Source organism: Balaenoptera borealis (genome assembly GCF_965194805.1).
Source record: "Balaenoptera borealis genome assembly, chromosome: 1".
In the NCBI taxonomy this organism is placed as follows: domain Eukaryota; kingdom Metazoa; phylum Chordata; class Mammalia; order Artiodactyla; family Balaenopteridae; genus Balaenoptera; species Balaenoptera borealis.
The window spans coordinates 148055287-148079657 of record NC_138860.1 but is presented as its reverse complement, the minus strand read 5'-3'; the positions used below and the strand labels follow the sequence as shown (position 1 = coordinate 148079657).

Here is a 24371-nt window from a genome sequence, read left to right as displayed (position 1 = left end):
GCAGATTAAAAACAGAAATATTTGTAGAATAAATCCCTTGAAATGTTTGATTAGCGCTGGCTGGAAGTCAAAAGCAACAGGACTTCAAGGGGTGGTTAGTTGGTGAGGTGGGTGTGCCGGGTGCACAAGGGGCAGAGGCCCGAGAAGGGTCGGGGCTGAGTTTAGAAGGATGGCACACTCAGACCTGCGGAAAGACTTGGGGGCTGGGGGCAGCGAGGGGTCCGCAGTCACTGGCGGCGGCGGCGGCGAGGAGGAGGACCCGGACGGAGTGGTTTAACATCGTTCAGGGGGTAGGCGAGGAGGGTGGCTGGCCAGTGCCAAGGCAGAGCCCAGAAACGCTTGATGAGGTGGGCTCAGCCGAACTTGGTGCCTGGCACAGCTCGCAGGGCTCGGGTTGAGGGGCGGGGAGAAGGCGTCTCGGGAGCGCGGGAACAGCCTTCCAGCCCAATTAAGATTTGGGATTTTGTCCTCTCTCTGAGCGTAATCTGACGCCGTTTGGGGGTGGGGGTGGGGGTGGGGGTGGGGAGGGGAACGAGGCCGAAACCCGATCCTTCAGTCCGGGGGCTCCGTTAATATTTAATCAGGTAGGATCATCCGATAGGGCTCAGGTGGCGTGATCTCCTGGACCCTGGGCGTCGCGCACCCACACCCCGGAAGGTTTCCCCCGCGGCGTCGAGGCGCGCGCGGCTGCAGGAGGGCTCAGGCTCAGGTCGGGTCCGAGCCAGGAGGGGCGAGCCAGGCAGTGAGACGGCCCGGGGCCGGCAAGCCTCTCCTCGGCGCAGCCCCCAAGCCGGAGGCCTAGAGCCCGGCCCGGCGCGCGTCCCCGCCGGGGCCCGAGTCCCGCGCTCGCATCGAGCTCCCCGCCGCGAGGCACAGGCGCTGCGGGCCTGGCCCGCGCGCTGCCCCCGGCTCCCCCCGCCCGACGCAAACCTCTCCTGTCCCCACGATGGGTACGGGCAGCTCCCGGCGGCCGTGGTGGCCGCCGCTGCTGCTGCTCCTGCTGCTGCTGCTGCTGGGACCCGCGGGCGCCCGCGCGCAGGAGGACGAAGACGGCGACTACGAGGAGCTGGTGCTCGCCTTCCGGTCGGAGGAGGACAGCTCGGCTGACACGGCCCAGAACGTGGCCACCGCCACCTTCCACCGCTGCGCAAAGGTGCGGACGCCGCGATGGGAGGCGGGGGCGAACCCGCGCGGGGACCCGGGCGGTGGCCATATCCTCTCTGGCCTCAGCGCCCCACCCCCCACCCCGGAAGGGAGGGGCTGGAGAGAAAGTCACTGGGGGTGGGGGGCCTCTGCTCACCCGAGGACGGGCTTGGCGCGGATCTTGGGGACTGCGGGCGCGGTGGCGGGGAGAACGCGCACGGCGGCTCTTTGGGGTGCGCTCTGCGGGGGAAAGATGCGCGGGGCTCGGAGACTGGTAGGCGCCAGCTAGGACGAGCAGAGCACCTCCAGGATCGCCTGCTCAGATCCTGGACGTGCCTCACCACTGAGGCTCGGGTGGGTCAAGGCGCTAGTGCCCGAAACGTGCTTAGAACGGCCCCGGGCAGAGAGGAGATATTATTATGCGTCCTGACGCGGATCGGGAAATCTGGGTAGCGCAGAGTGTGTGTGGGGAGTGTGGGAGGGTGTGGGCTTGGGGGTCTTGGGACGAGACGGCGCTGCTGTGACAGGAGTGGAGCGGGAGAGAAGGCGAATGAATGATAGTGGCGGGAGGCAATTTCTTCATGCCACAAAACTCACATTCTAGTATTGCATCTTTTTCAGCTGAAGAAAAGAGCAAAACTGAAGGGGAAGGGACGGAGTTATTCTCCAGGCCCGTTGGGGTCCTTGGGCTCGTCTGGGAAGGGCTTGTTGGTGCTCTCGGGAAGGAAGGAGCCTGGTAGCCGCAGCCCACCCACGCCTGTACAGAGTGGGTGGGGCGAGTTTCCTGAAGATCAAGGCCAGCACCTGGCCACTGGGCTATGGGAGCTCCTGCCCAGGGTTGGGACTGCTGCTTCCCTCCAATTTTAACCTTCCCAGGGCTCAACTGAGGTCCTGCTACCGGGCTTGGAGTCAGCTCTGGGGTTGAATCCTGGCTCCATCACTCACTAGCTGAGTGGTGCTTGGCAAGTCACTTAACCTCCGAGCCTCCATTTTCCTTATCTTTAGAAGGGAGGTGACAGTCCTTCCCGAGGGTTTGTTGTGAAGAGTCAGTGCTGGGCAGATGGAGGAATGAAGGGAAAGGGGCTCTGTTGCCCACGTGAGTGACCTCCCCACCATGTGAGCCAGTGAAGAGAGCACTGTAGGAGGTAGCTATTTACCTGGCTGCAGTGTAACCTCCCAGTGATGCCCTTTTTGCTCCAAACTGCAGCTCCTGGGGCAGAGGGGAAGTTCTAGGCTAATGGACATCTGGCCTGCGCTTCTGCCCCAGCTCCTCTGCCTGAGTGTGCTGGGTGCAGAGGGGTGTCAGGCCCTTAGTGTTGCCTGTGTCCTGTGTTAGTGGCAGGAGGGGAGGGACCTCTCTTCTTCAGTCTGGCTCCCACAGAAGAGTGAAGTTTACTCAGCTCCTAGCTCCTTCTTCCTTGTTCCCTGAGCCTTTCACCTTCTAGAAGGATGTTGATGGGTTGTGACAAGGATGAGAAAGGGCGTTTCAAGTCACCACTGCCCCCAAATAACTATTCTAGAAGTAGTGAATACCCCATCCTGAGAGGTGAGTAAGCAGAGGCCAGACAACCACTTAAACCAGGCGCTTGAGGGTATTTCTTCCCCAGCGGAAGTTTGGAACAAGAACCTCCAGAAGTTCATTTATTCATTCCTTCAATGGATATTTTGTAGAGATTGAATTTATAATGAAAATATTTTTGGCGGGCAGAGAAAGATTTTAGACCAATCCTTTTATTTTATTCATGAGAAACTGAGACCCAGAGAGAGGGGTTTCACCCCCCGATGCATTAGAACTAGGCTTCTAGGGCAAGTCTCCTTCCAGTGCACAAAGTGTCCTCCCAATTCATTAGATTTTCATTTAGCTGAGGGCATTTTAGATGGGCCTTTGAAGCATAAATAGGAGTTTAAATAAAAGTGGCAGGGGAATTTTATTCTAGGTGAAGGGGGTAGCATGAACAAAAGCTCAGACCTGGGAAAGCCAGAGGTGGAGAATAGGGAGCACATGTGCACAGTTCCTTATCTGCCTTCTGAAATGTAAAGTGTTCTGAAACCCAAAAGGTTTCTTGTAATTTATTTGGTGGTAACCTGACCTGAACTGACATGAGATTATTTATAATTTATCCCACGGATGTAAATATTTATATTCCTATATTTCGCTGCATAGATTACAGTATGCTGCTCCAGACGCCTCTGAGCACCCTGATTGCCTATTACTACCTTTCTAAAGTCCAAATAAGTTCTGAATCTTGAAACCCATTTGACCCTAAGATTTTGGATAAAGGGTTGTAGACTGTATTCTACTCTGGTGCACGTACAGAGATGTGGGAGATTAGACTACAAAGGTAGGTTGCAGCGGGAACCAAGGGGGAGCATGGAGTTTGGACTTTGTCAGGCTATGGGGAGCCACTGAAGGTTCTTGAGTACAGGTGTGTCTGTTTGAGAGCAGTGGGAGCAGATAAGAGCTAAGAGCAAACAAATCTGCTCCTGTAGACCATGGCCTTGAGTCTTTTATCCCATGTGAGAAGTGTTGCCTTTGCTCACTCAATCATCCCTTCTGTTTGCTAGATGCTTTACACAACTACATCTCTTAGCCTTCCCAGCAGGCCTGTGCCATAGTTATTATGTTCCCCACACCACAGAGGAGATATCTGAGGTTCAGAGAGGTTGAGTGACTTGCCCATGGCCACACAGCCAGTAAATATTGAGGTTGGGATTCAGGCCATGTTTTTGGACTGCCTCCGGAGGGGGTCAGGGAGGTACTAGAACCGGGAGGAAGTGATTATTTCAAATTGAGACACGGGGAAGGGAGGTGTAATTAAGAAGGTCTTCAGGAGGAAGTGGCCTTCAGGCAGGGCCTCCAAGGGTGGCCAGGCCTTGGTCGGCCCCACAGAAAACTAGGTGCAGGTGCAGAGGAGAACCTGGTGTTGACTGTGGCCCATGGTTCCTGTTTTTGCCTGACTGTCGAGTTTGAAAGTGTGGTATATGTTAGGTTAATACTAATAGTTGGCTTCTATGTGGTTTGGGGGTCCTAATTTGGTGACTTCTCTTTATACTTCCTATACTCTATGGAGTTTCTTTTGCTGTAATTCCAACTTGTAAGCATAGGTGGATGAAGCACTCATAGCATCCTTCTTTTTTTAATGTCATCATGTCACTCCTCCTCGCTGGGGGCCAGGACGCCTGGAGGTTGCCAGGCACCTACATGGTGGTGCTAAAGGAAGAGACCCACCGCTCGCAGACGGAGCGCACCGCCCGCCGCCTGCAGACCCAGGCCGCCCACCGTGGCTACCTCACCAAGATCCTGCACGTCTTCCACGACCTTCTCCCCGGCTTCCTGGTGAAGATGAGCGGCGATCTGCTGGAGCTGGTGAGCTCCGTCTCTGGGCGGGGCACTACTTCCAGAAAGGGCTGGGCTGCCGCATGCACACAGGGGACTGTCCTGGGTGTGCCCATGGCTGACCATCAGGAGGCAGCAAATGTTCACAGAGCGCTTACTGAGTACCAAGCACAGTGGCTCCTGGCCTTCAGTACGGGATGCCCTTCCAGCCTGGCCATACCTCAATGGTACTTCATCTTCATCTGGAAGATGAGGAGACCAAGGTTCAGAAGGGACCACACAGACAGCCAGAGGCAGAGCTGGGATCAGACCCAGTGGTCTGTCTTCTAGCTCTCTTTGTGTTGGTGAACTTGATGCCTATGAGAACCCTACAGGAACAAGGCCCTATGACATTAGTGGGGCCAGAGTCATTTTATAAAAACATGACTCAAGGATCCAAAATTCCTTTGAAACTGATGCTCTTCAGAAGGTTCCTCCTGTAGGACAGGGAGGCTGTTCCCCCTCCAGCCCGACCCTGACGTCACCTCTTTGGTGCAGGGGCAGAACAGACATGGGTAGTTGAGGACTTCTGGCCTCCCTTCTCCTCATCCTGGCCCTAGTGCTTTAAATGCATATCTTAAAAACCTTTCCTGGCAAGGTTCCCTGCGAAAGGGGGCTCCACTTGAAGCGAGTTGAGGGATGTAAGATTTGTAGCTTTAATAAAAAGGCAGAAGAGGGCTTCCCTGGTGGTGCAGTGGTTGAGAATCTGCCTGCTAGTGCAGGGGACACGGGTTCGAGCTCTGGTCTGGGAGGATCCCACATGCCGCGGAGCGGCTAGGCCCATGGGCCACAGCTACTGAGTCTGCGCGTCTGGAGCCTGTGCTCTGCAACAAGAGAGGCCACAATAGTGAGAGGCCCGCGCACCGCGATGAAGAGTGGCCCCCACTTGCCGCAACTGGGGGAAGCCCTCACGCAGAAACGAAGACCCAACACAGCCAAAAAAATAAATAAATAAATAAATAAATAAATAATAATTAAAAAAAAAAAAAGGCAGAAAAGAATTTGGCAAATGCACCTTTAAAAAAAAAACCAAAACAAAAAAACAACCCTTTCCTTGTTTTAGCCTCTGCTCCCTTCCTCCCAACCCGCCCCCCTCCCCTGTCCTCCTAACTTGATGAGAACACATGGTTCCCATTTTCACACTGATTCTCCGCGTGGCTGGGGTGCTTCATAGCCTCCTGCAGACACTGAGACCCAGAGCGGGACAGGGTCTTGCCCGAGGTCACACAACACATAACTGGCAGAACGGGAATTTAGGCCCAGGCCTCCTCGCTCCACTGTACTACTACTGCATAGTTTCATTCCATTCAGCATACGGTGGCTGAACAACTACAGTGTGTTAAGTCCTGTGGGGACAATGACATGGATTAGACAGGGTCCAATCCCTTAGTCTAATAGGGGAAGCATCAGGTTAAGGCCTTCAATCAGTCTGCTCATCACATATTTAATGAGCACCTACTGTGTGCTACAGACATGAGGATGGACCACCAGCCCTTTCCCTTGAGCTCACAGTTCAGAAAGAGAGACTGAGAAGTGATGGCCAGTCAGTTAACTGGGGGATGATAGGCCCAGCACAGTGCGGGGGAAGGAATCAGATGCCCACAGAGCCAGATGGCACGCATGAGCCCCGAAGGCCAGGCAGCTTCTCAGAGGGGAGACACTGCTGAGCTGCAGGCCACAGACATGTGCCCTCAAGAGCTGGGCTTTGGCATCGCGCCAGCCTGGGTTCACATACCCTTACTAGTTTGTCTAACCTTGGGCAATTTTCTTCACCCCCTGAGTCTCAGTCCCCTACCTGTAAGCTGGCATGAAAATAGGAACGGTTCTTTATAAGGACTAAATGAGATCGTCAAGTATTTAAGTAGATGCTAAGCACAGAAACTCACGGAGGTGTGGACAGGTTAAGGAAGCCCACAGGGACACTGAGGCACCCAGGGATGAGTTGCTGTGACAAGCTGATGGGCGAGGAGAGGGAATAGTGTCTTCTCTGCCAGGTGGGAGCTGGAGCTGTGGAGCAGGGGCTGCCCCGGGGGACCCGTGGTCACCAAAGGATGCAGCCACTGTGGGAAGCTTGCACCAAAACAGAGAGGGAGTGAAGACACCCTCTCATCCCCCAAAACTCCTGCTGGGCCTCCCTCTGGCTGATCCCAGCCAGAAGTCACTGCAAGGAGGCCTGGGTGCTGCAGTCTGCAGGGTCAGCCTCCCAACGCCTTGCAGGGTGGAGAACGGCGGGAACGGATCTGGGGGAAACAGAATGGCCAGTGAGGGCATCATGATTTGGGCATGGAGTCCAGGTCCAGCCTTCCCCGGGGCCTGGGCACTGCCTAGCTCCCCAGATGGCATGTCAAATTCAGAATCCTTCCTAAAAGGCATCCTCCGTGCTGGCGGGTGCTGGGCTCCCCAACCTGAGCGAGGAAACCGCACACCAGGAGGGGACAGGTGTGTGACTGGCGTGTGATTCGGGACAGGCTTGATCAGGTGGGTGAAGGGCTGTGGCTATGGCTGCTGTCAGCCAAACGGCTTTTGAAGCCGAGCCCCACCTCTCTGCCTTCTGCAGGCCCTGGCGTTGCCCCACGTCCAGTACATCGAGGAGGACTCCTTCGTCTTTGCCCAGAGCATCCCGTGGAACCTGGAGCGGATTCTCTCTGCGCGGCGCCAGGCGGATGAACACCACGCTCCTAGTAAGGGCCCCATGCTCCCTGCGCCTCTCCATCCGAGCTGAGGCCACGTGCCGCTCTCTCCTCCCTGCCGACGGTCCTCACCTCCCAGGGGCGTTAGAGCTCAGTACACTCCGCTGACCCCTTTTCTGTCCCATTCCACCCAATCCAGCCCCCATGCCCTGCCTTCCTTCTGCCCCAGGTACAATGCAGAAGTCTTTTTTTTTAAATGAGCCCCTCTCCCACCTTCTAAAAGTTCACGTTTGCCTTTTCTTGCCATTTGGCCCATCAGGCTGCACTCAGGTGGGGAGAGGGTAATCCTGACCTTGACATCCCCTAAGGCCCACAGGTCTGGGTGATCCCAGTGCCTTGAGGACAGGACTGGACCCCATAACGGGACAGATAAGCCCTGTTTGCCACGCCCCCTCCTGGTTTCTGGTCTCCCGCCTTGCCCTGCTCCGCCTCCCTTCAGCATCGCTAGGCTTCCTGGGGTTCCCTGCGTGGGCTACTCTGTGTGTCCCCTCCAGGCCTCTCCTCCCACTCTTCCCTCTGCGTGGGGTGGCCTGGCCAGGAGGAGGAGGAGAGACCAAGGAAAGCGGCCTGGGTTTGGGCAGGGCCTTGTAGGTGGGTGGAGGTGCCATTTATTGAGCTGGGGAAGAAGGGAAGGACAGCTGGTTTGGGGAGATCAGGGGCTGTGGTTGGGCCGTGTGGAGTCTGAGGAGCCACAGCATGAGGTCTGGAGCTCAGCGGAAAGACAACGCAGTGCTGCTCCGGGACTCAGCCAGACCTGGGGGTGAGTTCAGCCTCCGCCCTTTGCTGGTTCACGTGGGGTCTCGGGAAGCCGTTTCCCTCTCTGATCCTCCCCTTCCTCGTCTGTAAAATGGGCACAGTAACCCCATCCTGTCCTCACAGGGTGTAGTGAGGCTCCAGTGAGGTGAAGGATGTGCAAATGCTTTGGGAACTGAAAGGCTAGGCGGGTTCTGAGTTGCTGTCATCGTGACAGATGGTAGACCTGGGGCCTCCCAGGGCTCGTGGCCAGGATGGGAGATTAGTAGGAAGTGTGGCGCATCACCCCAGGGTTGACAGTGGCAGAGGTGCGGGGCCTGGTCAGGCAGGGTGTGCTGACCGGTCTGGGCAGCCTGTGGCCAGGGAGGGGGTGCCCTTGGCAGGAAGAGCCTGCCTCTCCCCACCCCAGGCTGCTCCTCTCTAGGCAGAGACCCTAGAGACCCCACCTTCCACATCTGTGCCTCAGGGACCTCCCGGAGCCGGCTAGTGTGGGGAATGGGGAGGGAATCCTGTGCAGGGGGTTCCGGGGGACCCCAAGCCAAGCAGGAGAGAGAGAAGGCCACAGCCCCTAAATTAGTTTCCTAGGGCTGCCCTAACAAAGTACCACAAACCCGGTGGCTTAAAACAATAGAAATGTACTCTCCAGTCGGAAATAAAAGTGTCAGTGGGCCAAGCTCCTCCCAAAGGCTCTAGGGGAGCATCTTCCCTTGCCCCTTCCAGCTTCTGGTGACTGCAGCGTTCCTTGGCTGTGGCTGCATCACTCCTGTCCATACCTCCTTCATATGATCTTCTCCGTGTATCTCTCCTCTTCTGTTTTTTTATGAGGACACATCAATGGATTTAAGGCCCATCAGGATAATCCAGGATGATTTCATTTGGAGGTCATTAATTTAATCACATCTGCAAAGACCCTTTTGCCAGATAAGGTCATGATCATAGGTCCTAGGGGCTCGAATGTGGACATACGTTTTTTGGGGTGACCGTTGGACCCACTGCCTTCCCCCAGGCCAGAAGCAGACGTGCGATCCTTTCCTTCCCCACTGGGATGCCCATGGATTGCCTTACCCTCCTCCTGCTCCCAGTGGCTGTGAGAGGTGGTGGGGATGGAAGACAGGAATGTGGAGTCCATCAGGAGTCACAGAAGGGCTTGGCTGGACGAGGCCCCCCGGGGGCTGTTGGGTCGGAGTGGGGCAGAGTGGGCACCATGCATGTGAGTGGAGAGTGGCGCACCCGGCCAGGAGCAGACCCTTCCTTCACAGAGAGGCCACCTGGCAAAGGGCTGACGAGCAGGCTCTGGAGACAACTGCCATGCTCAAACCCAGACTTCAGCATTTTCAAGCTGCGTGAGCTTGAATGAGCCTCAGGTTCCTCTGCAAAAACGGGAGGTGATGACAGTCCTATCTGGGGGGCTGTGTTGGGGTTAATGCTCTTTATGCTGTAGCGAGCCTCCATCCGTGTCTGGTATAGAGTGAGAGTGCTGTCATTTCAGCCCTCCCCCTCCTCTCCTTCCATGCCACAGTGAGTTCTCGAGTAGCCACTGTGCTCCAGGCACTGTGCTAGGTGCTGGGGACACAAAGACCAACAAGATGGACTTGGTCTCTGCCCGCGCCCCGCCCCAGAGCTTCTAGTGCATGAAGAAGGCTAATCCATTGCTTACACAGATAGCTACATGACACCAGGTAGTCTGGATGGGGTAGGAGCTACGAAGGAGTCTAGACAGCTGTGAGCATGGAGTCAGGAAAGGCTTCCTGGAGGAAGTGACACTCAGCCAAGCCCTGCAGTGGGTATCATTAGCCCCACCAAGGGGAGCATGTCCAAGCAGAGAAACGAACAAGGACAGAGGCCCTGAGGCAGGAAGGGGTGTGGCCTGCGGGAAAGAGGCAAGAGGGTCAGGGTCAGGGGCCTCCTGGGCAGAGATGAGAAGGAGAACTTGGCTGCCTTCCGAGCTTCTAGGCATGGCAGGAGCTGTCCTGTGGGAGAGAGAAAGCTCCCTGCTCTGGAGGGATGCAGGAGGACTGGGCGCCCACCTGCCAGAGGCTGCAGAGCTCCCTGCACTGAATCAGAGGCTGTAAGAGGCCACTCGCAGGTCCCTTTGCCCTTAGTGATAACTCCTCTTGAGGCCCCTTTTCCCCTCTGCGACATGGGACAACAGCGGTCCCACCTTGCATGGGGGTACGAGGACGGAGCCAAGGCCTCTGAGGCTTCCGAGAGCAGTGCTGCAGTCTGGGGCTCTGCCTGCTTGACCCTCTCCTTCCTCTCCTTCCACAGGTGTCACACCTGCAGGTTCTCCCTGCTTCCTCCTGCCCCCTCCACCTTTGTCCCGTGTAGGCATCTCCCCAGGAAGTCCCCTGCAGGTCTCGTCCCATCTTGGTGCCTGCCTCCTGGAGAATCTGAACTGACCCAACTAGAAATGATGAAGTGTAGGTGGTAGGCTTTTGGAGAAATTCCAATACTGCTGTTTTCTCTGAGCCTGTAACTTGTGTCAGTTGGAACCAGCCACCGTTGAGCCGTCCTGGCAGCTGGTGGAGTGGAGAAAGCATGGGCTTGGAGCCAGGAGGCCCAGATCCACGCATCCTCCTTGAGCCTCAGTTTCCTCTCTGTGAAATGAGCGGACCTGCTCAGACGGCCATACAGACCTGTTATTCTCCTTTTACTTGTCAAATCCTGTTCTCTCTTTAAATTCTGTGGTCTCAGGTTTGGGGAGCTGTGAAAAATTTTAAGTAGGGGCTTGGCATAGTTTTTTCCATTGTATTTATTAGTTTCGAGTGTTCACATTGTTATTTCATATTAATATTAATATTATGGAGCCAGACTACTTGGTTCTCTTGCTGGTTCCACCATCACCAGCTGTGTGACCGTGGACAGTTACTTACCCTCTCTGTGCCTCACATTCCTTGTTTGTGATATAAAGATATAAAAGTATGTACCTGGAGAGGATTTTCTGAGTTGACATATGTAAGGTGCTTAGAGCAGTGCTTGAGACATGGTAAACAATTTATATGTGTTAACTATTACGTTAACCACATGGTTATTCTTTCCTTTCGAACAAACCTCACCTTGGAAAGCTGGAGGTGGCCTGGTGGAGGTATATCTCTTAGACACCAGTATCCAAAGTGGCCACCGGGAAATTGAGGGCAGGGTGGTAGTCACTGACTTCGAGAACGTGCCCGAGGAGGATGGGACACGCTTCCACAGACAGGTGAGCATGTCCCTCAGGCGGGAGGGCTGCCCCCGTCCCTCATCCCCGACCTGGAGGTGATGCCACCCGCGGAGTGCCACAGCTGCACCCCTGCTGGCCTCCCCAGCTGTCACTGCCCCTGCCCTGCCATCAGTTGTGGGTGGGGACGTCTGTCCGGTCACTCACTGATATTATTACAGGGTGGATGAGCTTTCTCACTCGGGTCTTGTATTGGTCGAGCAGGCGAACAAGTGTGACAGCCATGGCACCCACTTGGCTGGGGTCGTCAGTGGCCGGGATGCCGGCGTGGCCAAGGGCGCCAGCCTGCGCAGCCTGCGTGTGCTCAACTGCCAAGGGAAGGGCACGGTGAGCAGCACACTCACAGGTGAGTGATGGCTCCGGATGTGCTGGTCTCTGCATCCAGACCTGGCATGGGACGGGGCTTCAGCCCAGAGAGAACTGACTCCTGACCGAGGAGACCAAGGCAGCCTCTGCCCCAGAGGCAGAGTCCCAGAGTGTCAGAGTGGGCAGGGCCCCCAGGGGCCATGAGTGCCGATGGAGAAACTGAGGCCCAGAGAGGGGCAGGGCTCAGCCCAGGCAGGTCCTGCAGCTTTGACCCCTAGTCAGTGGTCTTTCTACAGTTTCACACTGCTCCCCTTTCCAAATCTTTTAAAATAGTTGCGTCTTTTGTCATGTTACTTTGGATTTGGATGTACCCTCGAGGTGATATAAGCAAACTTTCTCCATCTTCTGCTTAACACTGGGGGACTCACTCCTTCTCATGACTGATTGGAGCCCTGGTTGGGTAGACCTGGTAGAGGAACTGGCAGAAGACTTTTTCCAGACTCTTGCAGGTTTCTCCATCCAGTCACCTCTGGCAAGGTCCAGCTTAGAGCTAGGACCCAGGGAGGCCTGTGGACAGAGAAGAGGGTGGGAATTCTCACTTACTGAGTCCCTCCTGTGGCCAGACCTTGAGCAAAGGACTTTGTACTCCATACCCTGAGGGTGGTATTGTGAGCCTGTTAAACAGTTGAGAAAATCAGCCCAGAGAGGGGAAGTGACTTGCCCAGGGTCACACAGTCAGAGCCAGTGACCTCGCTGGGGAAGGTGCCGGCTCTGAGTTTGACCTCCACTGCAAGCGCCCAGACCCCTGTGTCAGACGCTGGCCTCTGAGCTGGCAGAGGCAGCCATAGGCCTTTTTGAAGGGCTGGGAAGGGCTGGTGGCGCCTGCCTTGTGAGTGAGCTCTGCCCTGATTCTTTGCAGTTTAGTGCACAGGTTTTTGTTTGTTTAATTAATTTATTAATTTTTGGCTGCATTGGGTCTTCATTGCTGTGCGCGGGCTTTCTCTAGTTGCCACGAGTGGGGGCTATTCTTCGCTGCGGTGTCCAGGCTTCTCATTGCGGTGGCTTCTCTTGTTGTGGAGCACGGGCTCTAGGTGCATGGACTTCAGTAGTTGTGGCACTTGGGCTCTAGAGCACAGGCTCAGTAGTTGTGGCACGTGGGTTTAGTTGCTCCGCGGCATATGGGATCTTCCCGGACCAGGGCTTGAACCTGTGTTCCCTGCATTGGCAGGAGGATTCTTAACCACTGTGCCACCAGGGAAGCCCTAGAGCACAGGTTTTGATGTTCGGTTTTAAAGGCAAGAATCAATAATCCCCTGCCCTATCAGGTGACCCTTCCTTCCTGTCCCACCCCTTTATCCACTGACCTCAGCTCAGCAGGCCAATTCCCAAAGGTCAGTGTGCAGAGGAGGGGAGGCCTGCTTGTGCCCTGAAAGGCCTTCCACAGGCCTGGCACCCTAGGCTTGGAGGGTTTCCCGGGGAAGAAGAGGTCCCCACTTTGGGAAGGGCCCCTAGCACATTACCTGGAGCAGAGCAGGGGCTCCACGAACAGTAGCTTTTACTTTCGTGGTCACCGCCGGTCTCCTCTGTAAGCAGATTGTTGAGGTAAAGTGTCCGAGCAGGTGGTTAATAAATGGCAGCTGTAATCGTGCTTATTCCTCACCTCCACTCCTACTTCCGCTCTGCCCCTCCTGGTGTGAGGGGCAGCTGTCTCCTCCTAAGAGGAGCCTGGCTATGGGACCCCAACTCCCACCTCTGCTGCAGCCCCGGGGACCTCCCAGAGGCCCAGATCCAGAAGGTTCTGAGAGGTCAGCCGGCCACACCCTCATCTGACGGAGCAGGAGCCGGAGCCTGAGAGGAGAAGCTGTCAGCTCCTGGTCCCCTGGCACATGGGGGCCAGAGCTGGTGTTAGAACCCAGGTCTCCACTGGACCTGGGCTCCAGGCTGCACACTCGGCTCTGGGGCGGGGGAGTGCAGCTGGGGTCAAGGCATGACACCCCCCGTGGGGGCAGGGTTATCAACTCCCCCCCCATCCCCCGCTCCAGCTCCAGGGCGAGGAGTCTTTTGATCCTCGACACAGTCCCAGCAGCAGTGTCCCCTTTCACACGTGGGAGGGCAGGGCCCACAGCTGCGAGTGGGCAGTGAGGACTCACTGGAGTGTGTGTGTGTGTGTGTGTGTGTGTGTGTGTGTGGTGGGGAACGATTACTGTACACCAGCCCTCAGAGGATGGCAACGAGGCTTGTGAAGGTCAGAGGCAGGGCAAAGGGGGCCCCTCCTGTTCCTCTGAGAATCTTACTTATCCTCTTGGTGCCTCCGTTTCCTGGAAAGGGAAAATAATAGTAAGGTTACTGTGAGGATTGTGTAAATTCCTATAGTCAGGCACTTAGAAGGAACCTGGTGCGTATAAGTGCTCGGGAGTTGACTGGTTTTACAAGTGCTGCTGTTGTTAACATGCTTCCCATGTGTATTAGTCAGGGTTGTCCAGAGACACAGAACCAATAGGATGTGTGTGTATATTTATATTTATAAATACATACATATACCACATAGTGGGCGATTTATCTTAAGGAATTGGCTCACATATTGTGGGGCTGGCTGAAATCTGCAGGGCAGGCTGGCAGGCTGGAAATTCTGGCAGGAGTTGATGCCACCGTCTTGAGTCTGAAGGCAGTGTGCACACAGGTTTCCTTCCTCCTTGGGGGACCTCCATCTTTTCTCTCAAGACCTTCAACTGATTGGACGAGGCCCACCCCCATTATGGAGGGTAATCTGCTTTACTCAAAGTACTGATGTAAACATTAATCACATCCACAAAGTACTTTCACAGCAACACTTAGACCTATGTCTGAGCAAACACCTGTAGCCTTGCCAAGTCTACATGTAAAATTAACCCTCACGGGGGCCTTGGGGGCGGGGGTGGGGAGGGGGAGCGTGCCTCCCCATGGGTGACCTTGGCTTTTTCTTCTCAGGCCTGGAGTTTATTCGGAAAAGCCAGCTGGCCCAGCCGGCGGGGCGGTTGGTAGTGCTGCTGCCCCTGGCTGGTGGGTACAGCCCGACCCTCAACGCCGCCTGCCAGCACCTGGCCGGGACAGGGGCAGTGCTGGTGGCCGCTGCGGGCAACTTCAGGGATGACGCTTGTCTCTATTCCCCGGCCTCAGCTCCCGAGGTGGGTGCTCCCGAAGGGAGGGGAAGGTGGCAGGTGGGCCCCTGGGGGCTTCATGGGGTGTGCTCCTGAACTGGCCTGGCTTTGGAAGGACGTGTCGGAGACGGCCAGGGCCGAGCCTGGGCAGAGGAGGGGCTTGAACCTCCACCATCCCAGTCTGTGTACAGCACCAGCCTCAACTCTCCGCTCCCCCAATGCAGCTCCAGCCCCACGCCCTGGCCCCTCTCCCTCCGAATGTCTCGTGACTCCCCCGTCCCCTTCTCCCCAATCCCATCGCCTCCGGCCATCTGCTGTCCCCTGGATTGACACCAGAGCTCCCTCCGCTTTCTCCCGGCCTCCCTCTGCTCCCTCTCCCGGTCCACTCGGTAAGGGCCCAGGGGCTTTGCCCGCATCACTCTCCTGCCAGTATCCCAGGGCTTCCCCACTGTCCACCTCCCCGCCCGCCCCCAAAGGCCCCCTGAGGCCCTGCATTGAGGGTCCAGGTGTGTCCCAGGGGAGCTACATGAGCACAGAGATGACGCTTCTCAGCTTGAGAGGTTGACCCAGCAGGTCCAACGCCCGTCCTTTTCTCTAACGTGCGAGGGCACCTACTGGCGGTGTGGGCACCGGGGGGACCAAGGGGAAGGAATCTCGTCCCACTTCAAGGACATCATAGTCTGGGGTGGGTGTGTTGGGGTCAGGGGGCAGGTGGGAGGCACACATGTCAGCCTGACACTGATGGATAACCTTACCTGGCTGCCGAATTTAAAATCGCATAAAGGAGACAAAACCCAGCAGGTCCTTCCCACCTTGCCGGCTCTGCTTTTCTCCTTAGCACTTATAACCACCTAATGTTTTGCATTGTTTACTGTTTGTTTACTGTCTGGGTCCCTCCCTAGAATGGAAGCACCTCGGGGACTTTGGGAATGGTGCCTGGCATATGGTAGGGACAGAGGGCAGCACCAGGGCCGGGTGGGGCAGAGAGTGCCAGAGTTCTGCCTGGAGAGTCAGATTTCCCTCAGGAGGGGATATTTGAATGGGCCAAACAGGTATATAGGAGTTGGCCAGCCCAGTTGGCAAGGTCTTAGTCTCCCTACATTCTCTCCTTGGCTCCCCTCTCTGCCATCCATTCCCTCACCTCTCCAGGTCATTACTGTTGGGGCCACCAATGCCCAGGACCAGCCGGTGACCCTGGGGGTCCTGGGGACCAACTTTGGCCGCTGCGTGGACCTCTTTGCCCCAGGGGACGACATCATTGGTGCCTCCAGTGACTGCAGCACCTGCTTCACATCACAGAGTGGGACGTCACAGGCTGCCGCCCATGTGGCTGGTGAGTAGCTGCCCCACCGCCTCAGCCATCATGATTCTGACAGCCCCTTTGGCAGGCAGGGTCTGCACCAGGACCACGTGTGCCAGGCTCTGTGTTGGGTATGGGGGAGTAAAGATGAGTCAGACTGATGGTGCCCTCAAGGACGCTCAGTCTGATGGGGGAGGCAGGTGCACAAACGGAGTAGCCAGGGCTGTGTGGAAGGGAGAGGTGCCTGACCAGGCTAAAAGTCAGGGAAAACTTCCTGTAGGAGGGACATTTCATCTGGGGTTTGGTAGATGAATAAGAGTTTACCTGGCAAACAAAACAGCTATTGCCAAGGCTCGGAGGTGTGAGAGCAGGATGTACGTCTTGCTCTGGCCATCTTTTAGCACAGGATTGCAGGTGGTTTAACTTCTAAAGAACAGCTTGGTGTGTCTGTGTGTGTGTGCACGCTCATGTGTGCACCAGGAGAGGAGTCCCAGGTTGGGAAGGAGGGCCAGGCCACCACCATCTCTCACCGCCTGCCCCACGACCAGGCATCGTGGCTAGGATGCTGACCGCTGAGCCGGAGCTCACCCTGGCTGAGCTGAGGCAGAGGCTGATCCGTTTCTCTGCCAAAGATGTCATCAATGAGGCCTGGTTCCCCGAGGACCAGCGGGTGCTGACCCCCAACCTGGTGGCTACACTACCCCCCAGCACCTATGGAGCAGGTCAGCAGGATGGCAGGGCGGGCAGAATCCAGACTGGGGCTTGGGAGGTCTCAGGGCATCTGTGTGGCCTGGGCAATCTTGTCCCTCCCTCATCTGTGGAGGGAGGATTCGGCCACCGGCTCCTAGACACTGGGGGAGATTGAGTAGGACGGGCTCCGGAAGGGCTTTGCAAGGCCTTTCATGACCTGTTTTAATGGGAAAATGGATCACGTTCTTTAAGGCCCCTCTCCCCCACCAGGAGCCAAAGATCTGGAGCCCTCTGTGAGCAGAGCCCTGACGGAGGCTCCCCTCCCCAGCCACCCCTCCTCACCCCAGGGCCTCGTTGCAGGTGGGCAGCTGTTCTGCAGGACCGTGTGGTCGGCGCACTCGGGGCCCACGCGGATGGCCACGGCCGAGGCCCGCTGCGCTGCCCCCGAGGAGCTGCTGGGCTGCTCTAGCTTCTCCAGGAGCGGGAAGCGGCGGGGCGAGCGCATTGAGGTGACCTGTACCCTCCCGTCGGAGCGTGAAGTGGGGTTCTCGCTTCCAGGCCCAGATCTGCCCGAGCCCCTTCCTCCTCTGAACTCCAGCGCCCGTCTGCAAGTTAAAGCCGAATGGGGCATATCTCAGTCACGCGGTTTGGGTGCTGCAGGAGGGAGGAACACCGAGGGTTCCCGGGAGACTCTGCAGGATGAGAATGGATGGATTCCCGTGCCCGCCTCGGGGGAGGGGAGGGCCGAGTGTGTGCCAGGGATTCGCCGCCTCGGGGGAGGGGAGGGCCAGACGTGTGCCAGGGATTCGCCGCCTCGGGGGAGGGGAGGGCCAGACGTGTGCCAGGGATTCGCCGCCTCTGGACGCAGTGGTCTCCAGGGCCCTCTTCACTCAGATGTTCCACGGTTCTGGCAGTTGAGAAATCTTCTCAAAGCAGCGAAAGAGGGGACTTGATGGGAAGGCTGCAGAGCCTGGCACAGATGCCATCTGGCCGCAGCGTTTTGGTGGAAGGGCAGTGCCTAGGTCAGGAGGACAAGGGGCGGGCAGGCGTTTCTGTCTGGGAGCCGGTGTCTGGGAGTGTGCTTGACTCTGCAGCTTCCTGCGTGTGAGTGCACGTGCGAGAGGCTGAGAGTGGGGCAGGGCTGAGCAGGCCAGGTCCTTGCTCTGGGGTCTTAGATTTCCCTGTATCTGCATTTTGAAGTCACTCTCAGCGTCCAGAAGAACTTTATAACACTCAGAACTGCCCATCTGCGGAACCATCTGCCTTGGGTGGAAGTGAGCTCCTTGTCCTCAGGGGCTGGCTGGCCCCTCGCGAGGCCATTGGAGACGTTTCAAGGGGCTGGGACCAGGTGCCCGAGTCAGCTCCTTCCAGCCCCCTCATCCTGTGTTTTGAAGCCTTTTCTAAAGCAGGTTCCTGTTTCTGTCTTTGGCTCTCAGGCCCGAGGGGGCAGGCGCGTCTGCCTTGCCCACAACGCGTTTGGGGGTGAGGGTGTCTACGCCGTTGCCAGGTGCTGCCTGCTGCCCCGGGCCAACTGCCGTGTCCACACGGCTCCGCCAGCTGGGGCCGGAGTGCAGACCCAGGCCCGCTGCCCCCAGCCGGGCCACGTCCTCACAGGTAGGCGGCTGGGCCCACCCTGGGGTGAGGAGGCGTCTCTGGCTCCTGGTGCACCTGCCCCCACGCGGCTGGCCCCACGTTGGAGCCCGATGGCCTGGTGTGAAGGCCAGTGCTACCCTTTCCATCCCTGGGACCCTGGGAAGGCACCTCGTCTGTCTCCGTCTCAGCCTCCTCCTCCCTGAGAGGGGCGGTGGCAGTTCCTGCTTCACTGGGTTGCTATGAAATGAGTAACGCCTAGAGCACCAGGCCTGGGGCATCGTAGGCATTTCCCCACAGGCAGCGCATTGCATGAGGAGCAGTTTAGGGAGTGGCTCCGAAAGTGGAGCTGACCTTGGTTTAATCCTGGCTCTGCCAGTCGTCAGCTGTGTGACCTATGCAAGTTACTTAACTTCTCTGTGCCTCAGGTGCCTCAGCAATAGAATGAGGATAACGGGTGCTAAGCATTTAGCTTGGTGCTAGGACAACATAAGTGCTAGCTATCCTGGTTATCACCCATTGCTTTAAAATCCATTCTCTGATATAGGTAACTGTGGATGGGCTACCTTGTGTCAAAAACATGCCCTGGGTAGGTAGCAGGAAGTCGCAGATGGGGACCTTGTGGGGGATCCAGGGATGGTGCCCCTCAAATCAGGAGGGGGCTGAGCTGTCCTGCTTGGAGGGTGCATGGGATGTCCTGGGGAGCGTTTGGGGAGGGCAGGTAGCGGGCCTGGAATAACTGGCTCAGGAGTTGATTCTTCATCGAGTATGTACTGGGGAGCCACTGAAGTTTGAGGAGGAGAAGGAGGGTGACAAGGGCGAGTGACGAGTTAGGAGCTGGCTCTGCAGGGGAAAGATGAGCCCAGTCAGGTGGAGAGGCTGGGACAGGTCCAGCAGGCCACCGGCCAACTTATTGGGGTCCTGGCTTGGTGGGAAGTCCACCGTGTTCTGATGGCTCTCCCCTTTGGGAACGCCCAGCAGATGAACTCCAGGGCACGTGCCAGTCCGAAGACATCGGAGTCATAGAACCCACTACCTATGAAGCACATCCAAAAGAGTCCCACTTTACAGCGAAGGGAACTGCACCCTGACATGCTGAGTGACTTCCCCAAGGCCATGCAGCTAACACACGGGCATTCCAGTGACCATGACCCTAACACGTGCAGAGCCCTTGCCCGGTGCCAGACACTGTGCTGGGCTCCTCGTGCATGTCCTCACTTCACCCTTGCAGCCTCCCTTTTCATTTTACAGAGGGAAACTGAGGCTTGCTATAGCCTAGGAACACTCTCTGAGGCCTTGTAGCCAGGGGGGTGTGCCTGACTCTCAAGCTCTGGAGGGAGGCCCATGTCTCCCAGAGAGACATCAAGCTCACCCCTGAACTTCTGCCTGGGTGGCTGGATTATGGGGAGGAATACCATTTCCTGGTCTAGCATCTCAGGCCTTGGAGCCCCCTCCCCATGTCGGGGTGGAGAGGAGATGATGTTTTCCCTGAGACACTGAGGTCCAGAGAGGTTGTATGACTTTCCTAAGGTCACACAGCAGGCCAGCAGCAAGGTTGAGCTGAGAACCCAAGAGCCCTGTCGCTCAGGCTAGTAGTGCCTTTTTCCTGCCAAGACTTGTTTCTGGGTTTCCCAGCTCCAGACTCAGACCCTAAAAAGATGGAGACTGAATGGGGTGGGGAGGAGAGACAGAGGGTCCCTTAGCATCCAGGTGTTTGAGCCGGCCCTCCTCTTCCCCAGGCTGCAGCTCCCACTGGGAGGTGGAGGACCTTGGCACCCCCAGGCGGCCTGTGCTGAGGCCACGGGGTCAGCCCGACCAGTGTGTGGGCCACAAGGAGGCCAGCATCCACGCTTCCTGCTGTCACGCGCCGGGTCTGGAGTGCAAAGTCAGGGAGCACGGGATCCCGGGCCCTGCAGAGAAGGTGAAGGGGCTCGGGGGGTCGGGACGGGCGCTGGACGCCGCGTGGGGTGGCACGTGTCCATCCTGTGCAGCTTTTCTGGGTCAGTGTTTGTGTCACCACCATACCCTCACATATCTGGGGAGTGGCTTGTGGGGTGGGTGCTGTCAGCAGCTTTTGCAGCTGTGTGGACAGCACGTGTGTGTGTGTGTGTGTGTGTGTGTGTGTGTGTGTCGCTGGGCCAGTTTTTGCTTTTGTCCAGCTTAGTAAGATTTGCTGTTGGGGCATGCTTCCCCCACTTCGGAAGAATATGTGTAAATATGGCATAAGAAAAGCAGTCACACACATTCACTGATTAATCCACTTAACACATCTGCTGGGAGGATGACTCAGCCATGACCCAGAGGACGGGACACCTGAGCTGAGCGCTGCAGGTGGAGGGGTGGCAAGCAGGGCCAGCGAGGTGAGGAAGGGCTTGCAGAGAAGGGAGGCACGCTGGGGGACTGGGGCGTGAGAGGCCCTCAGAAACTGCCAGTGCAGACCGCAACCTCCCTACGGCTTCTCTATAAGTCTCCTTTTAAAAGCCACAGGGAGCTTCTTAAAAGGAAGCCCTGGGGAGTCCACTCTCCTGCCTCAGAAGAGGTTTTTAAGAGCAAGTCCGTAGTGATCATGGTCTGGATGCTGCATTTCTCGAGGGCAAGGGCTGTCTCAGGTCCACTTGCTCAGCATGTATTGAGGCCTCTGGCATTCCAGGCACCATTCCAGGCGGTGGAGATACAAACCTGACAAGTTCTCCTGGGGCGTCTTTTCTAGTGGGATGACAGTAAACGAATGAGTAATATTAGAGTACTTAGAAGTTGCTGTGGAGAAAAGTAAGGCAGGGAAGAGAATGGGGAGGGGGAGTTCAGGAGAGGCCTCACTAGGAAGGTGGGGGACATGACAGGGAACAGTGTTCCAGGCAGAGGGAACAGCCGCGGCAAAGGAGCACCAGGAACAGCCAGAGGGCCAGTGAGGTGGGAACCGAGTGAGGCGGGGAACCAGAGACAGGGTTCAGGCGGGGCCTGAGGGCCACAGTAAGGACTTTGGTTTTTGCTCGAGTGAGCTGGGAGCCACTCAGGGTTCTGAGGCTGGGGTCGGGGGAGGGGGACGGGTATCTGACCTGGGTGTGAGCGGGTTCGTTCTGGCCGCTGCGCCACGAAGACTGCAGGGAAGGGGGCGGAAGCAGGGAGGCCTGCTATAGGCAGGTGGACAGCTACGGCGACTGTCCAGGCCCGGGGGCGGGGGCTCAGCCAGGGCAGGAGCGTGGAGGACGCTAGGGCCTGAAGGAGGAGCCCGCAGACCTGAGGGACGGCGTGGTGGGAGCCGCGGAGGGGGGCGTCCCAGGCTTTGCCTTGCCGCTGGCCGGGATGGGGAGGGCTGTGGGGAGCGTGGTGTCGGGGGAAGACCGGGAGTCCGTGTTGGCGTGGCAGACTTCGGCCTGTGCCCTCCCGGCCTGGCTCACAGTGTGCCGGGCCATACGTGCGCTTTCTTTCGTCCCCTGGCCCTGGCAGGTCACCGTGGCCTGCGAGGGAGGCTGGACACTGACCGGCTGCGGGACCCTCCCCGGGGCCTGCCCCACCCTGGGGGCCTACGCGGTGGACAACACGTGTGTGGTGAGGGGCCGGGACATCGGAGCAGGAGGCAGGACGGGCGAGGAGGCCGCCGTAGCCGTCGCCATCTGCTGCCGGAGTCGGCCCTCAGGGGAGCAGGCCCCCCAGGAGGCCCAGTGACCGCCCTGCCCAGGACGCGTGCATGGGGAAGGGGCCAGGGCCTGGGGGCCGTGGTCCCAGGCCTCGGCTGGGCTTTGAAGTGGTTCCTCCTTCCCCCTTCCTCAGCCTGGACCCCAGGGAAGAGGATACCTCTTGCTTCTGGAGCTCTCGCACTGGCACTCGGGGTGCGCTGGCTCTCCACCTGGGAGAACCCCAGCTCTCGGCCTGGATCACCCCTTCCCAGGCCTGAGCTGCATGGGGGGCTGAGTGGGTAGGGCTGCAGGTGCCGGGCAGGCACTCCCTCGCTGTGGGGCTGGGTCCACATGCCACCGTTAACGCTGGTCAGGCTGTGCTCAGCTTCCTGCCAGCCGCTCCCAAGATGCCAACACTGTGGGTAGAACTACTTTTATTGAGCCGTCAGTCAGTCCTCAGGCCTCCATGCGGGAGGTGGTCATCCTCCTGTGGGTAGGCAGGGAGGCGCTTGAGGGCTGGAAGGGGCCAAATATTGGTCAGGGGAAGTGGAAGGTGGAGATGGCCCCTCACCTCCTGCCCGCTTTAGGGATGCCCCGTTGGGCTCCTGAATTAGTGGGAGATCAGTTTTCCATGCCTCTGGGGGTGCAGGGTGGCACTGACGAGGGGTGATGCTTCCCCAGATGTGGCCAGCATTTCAAAGTGTCCAAAGGGCTTCTCCACCCACCTTCTCACAGAGTTTCAGAGTAGCCCTGGGGCAAAGGCAGGGCCTATATTCATACCCATTGGATAGATGAGGATGTTGAGGCTGGAAGCATGAGCCCAGGGTCAGCTGCCAAGATTCCTTGGTTCAAGTCCTTGCTCTTTAGAGAGATCTCCATCAGTTCGGTGATCTCCACGGGCCCTCCCAGTCCTGCTGTTACGACTCACCTCCTGAAGACAGCTTGTTGACAAAATTCCTAGCTCTTGTACCCACCAGCGGTATGACGGATGCAGCCAGATGTGTCCCAGGTGGTCACGGGGCCGTGCCTTTGTTTCTCCCAGCTGCCCTCACCTGGCCTGGTCCCGGCTTTGCAGTCCACCTGGCATCAGCCTGCAGGGGGACATCACCCCAGGGCTGACTCTTCAGTTCCCAGCGGAGGCCCACGTGCTCCATCCACCCTCTCACCCAGTCCTCGCTCCTACCCTGCACAGTACACAGTGTCATCCCCACTTCAGGAGGAAACTGGGAACCAGAGATGGGGGGGTGGGTGCCCACCATTCACACAGCCGAGAAGTGAGGTGGTGCCAGGGTATAAACCCAGATTTGTCCCTAAAGCCAAGGCTCTTTTTACTGCACCAGGTTGGGCCCCCCCATCTTTATAATAACCGAGGCTCATTAGGGAACACAGACCTGGGGTAGCCCTGTGAGCAAGGACAGAAAACTGGGCAAAAGGTACTGGCCGATTCACAGGGACCTGAGTGGAGAGGCCTTTGGAGGGATGCAGGGATGGAGGGGGAAGGGGAGAAGGGGGAGGTGCAACTCTCCCTCCTTGAGCTCCCCTATCCCCAGCCCCACCCAAGCAAACAAGCACGCATTTATCTTTTTGGTCTGTTTGTCAACAACTCTCTGTTGCCTTTTTACAGCAAGTAGTTTTTCTAGATCTCTGTTTTGCTTTTGTAACTTGAAGATATTTATTCTGGGTTTTGTAGCATTTTTATTATACAGTGACTTTTTAAAATAAAAACAACTTGTCATGACTCTTGCCTGAATTTGACCGTCTAGGATGAGGCCTTGCTTATACAAGATGCTTGATAACAGTCTGTGGGGTGGTTGAGTGAATCAAGCCTTTGAGGAGCGTTTGTATTTTGAGTACAAGTACTCGAGTACTTGTGCCCATCCTGGGATAAAATCAGCATCTTCCTCTCGCTTCCGAGTCCCCCCAGCAACCAGGGCTCCCCCTCCTTGGCAACTTCTGCCCCACAATGTTCTAGATGCGTGGGGTGCCCGTGTCCTTTCCATTCTCCTCTCCCAGCACCTGGCACAGGGCTTGGTGCAGGGTCAATGTTAACGGTATACATTAATTATACAAGTTTCTGAGGCTTCTGTAGTGAGTATTATGTCCATGGTCATTTTTCATGATTTGAAATTAAGAACAGCCTCAGAACTTTCCACCTGGCCAAGTATAATCATCCCATGCAATGCGGCCCCCCCGGCCCCCAGCCCCACTCTGAGGCTGGCAAGCGCAGCTGTCTTATGCAAGGCCTAGCTCTCAACAGCCCATGTTATAAGTGATCAGGGAATCGGCCTGCAAAAGCAAAAATCCTCTCAAACTCTATTTGCTGACAATTTAGTGTCATGGAAAGCGTTCAAGAGCTGCCAGCTGCTAAGGGCCTGACTGCCAGTGGGCGTTTGTGTAAGTGGGCCCGCTGGCACCCCGCCTGCTGGGCACACTGGACACCCCTCGCCCACCACCCAAGAGTCAGGGGTCAGTTCCTTAGCTGTCCACGCCCGGATGGCTCCAAGATCTGAGAAAAGGGAACGACTGTTCTTGCAGAGGTTGGCAGCTGGTCA

General features: G+C 57.2%; 1 protein-coding gene across 1 annotated transcript; it reads left to right on the top strand.

Moving 5' to 3' along the window:
- The first annotated feature begins 510 nt into the window (after window positions 1–510).
- PCSK9 (proprotein convertase subtilisin/kexin type 9) lies at window positions 511–23557 on the top strand. The gene is made up of 12 exons (XM_082357343.1): window positions 511–1153; window positions 4319–4510; window positions 7077–7200; window positions 11028–11161; window positions 11384–11525; window positions 14453–14649; window positions 15772–15955; window positions 16471–16644; window positions 16973–17121; window positions 18049–18226; window positions 19942–20123; window positions 21650–23557. The coding sequence occupies exons 1-12, from the start codon at window positions 947–949 to the stop codon at window positions 21866–21868; spliced, it is 2082 nt and encodes a 693-aa protein (XP_082213469.1). The 5' UTR covers window positions 511–946; the 3' UTR covers window positions 21869–23557.
- The last annotated feature ends 814 nt before the right edge of the window (window positions 23558–24371 follow it).

Bases quoted from the DNA above. Each gene is read 5' to 3' on its own strand.
- PCSK9 (XM_082357343.1), top strand. From the start codon at position 947: ATGGGTACGGGCAGCTCCCGGCGGCCGTGGTGGCCGCCGCTGCTGCTG. The intron at 7,201-11,027 runs GTAAGGGCCCCA...CACCTTGGAAAG, and splicing joins GGATGAACACCACGCTCCTA to CTGGAGGTGGCCTGGTGGAG. The intron at 11,162-11,383 runs GTGAGCATGTCC...TTGGTCGAGCAG, and splicing joins GGACACGCTTCCACAGACAG to GCGAACAAGTGTGACAGCCA.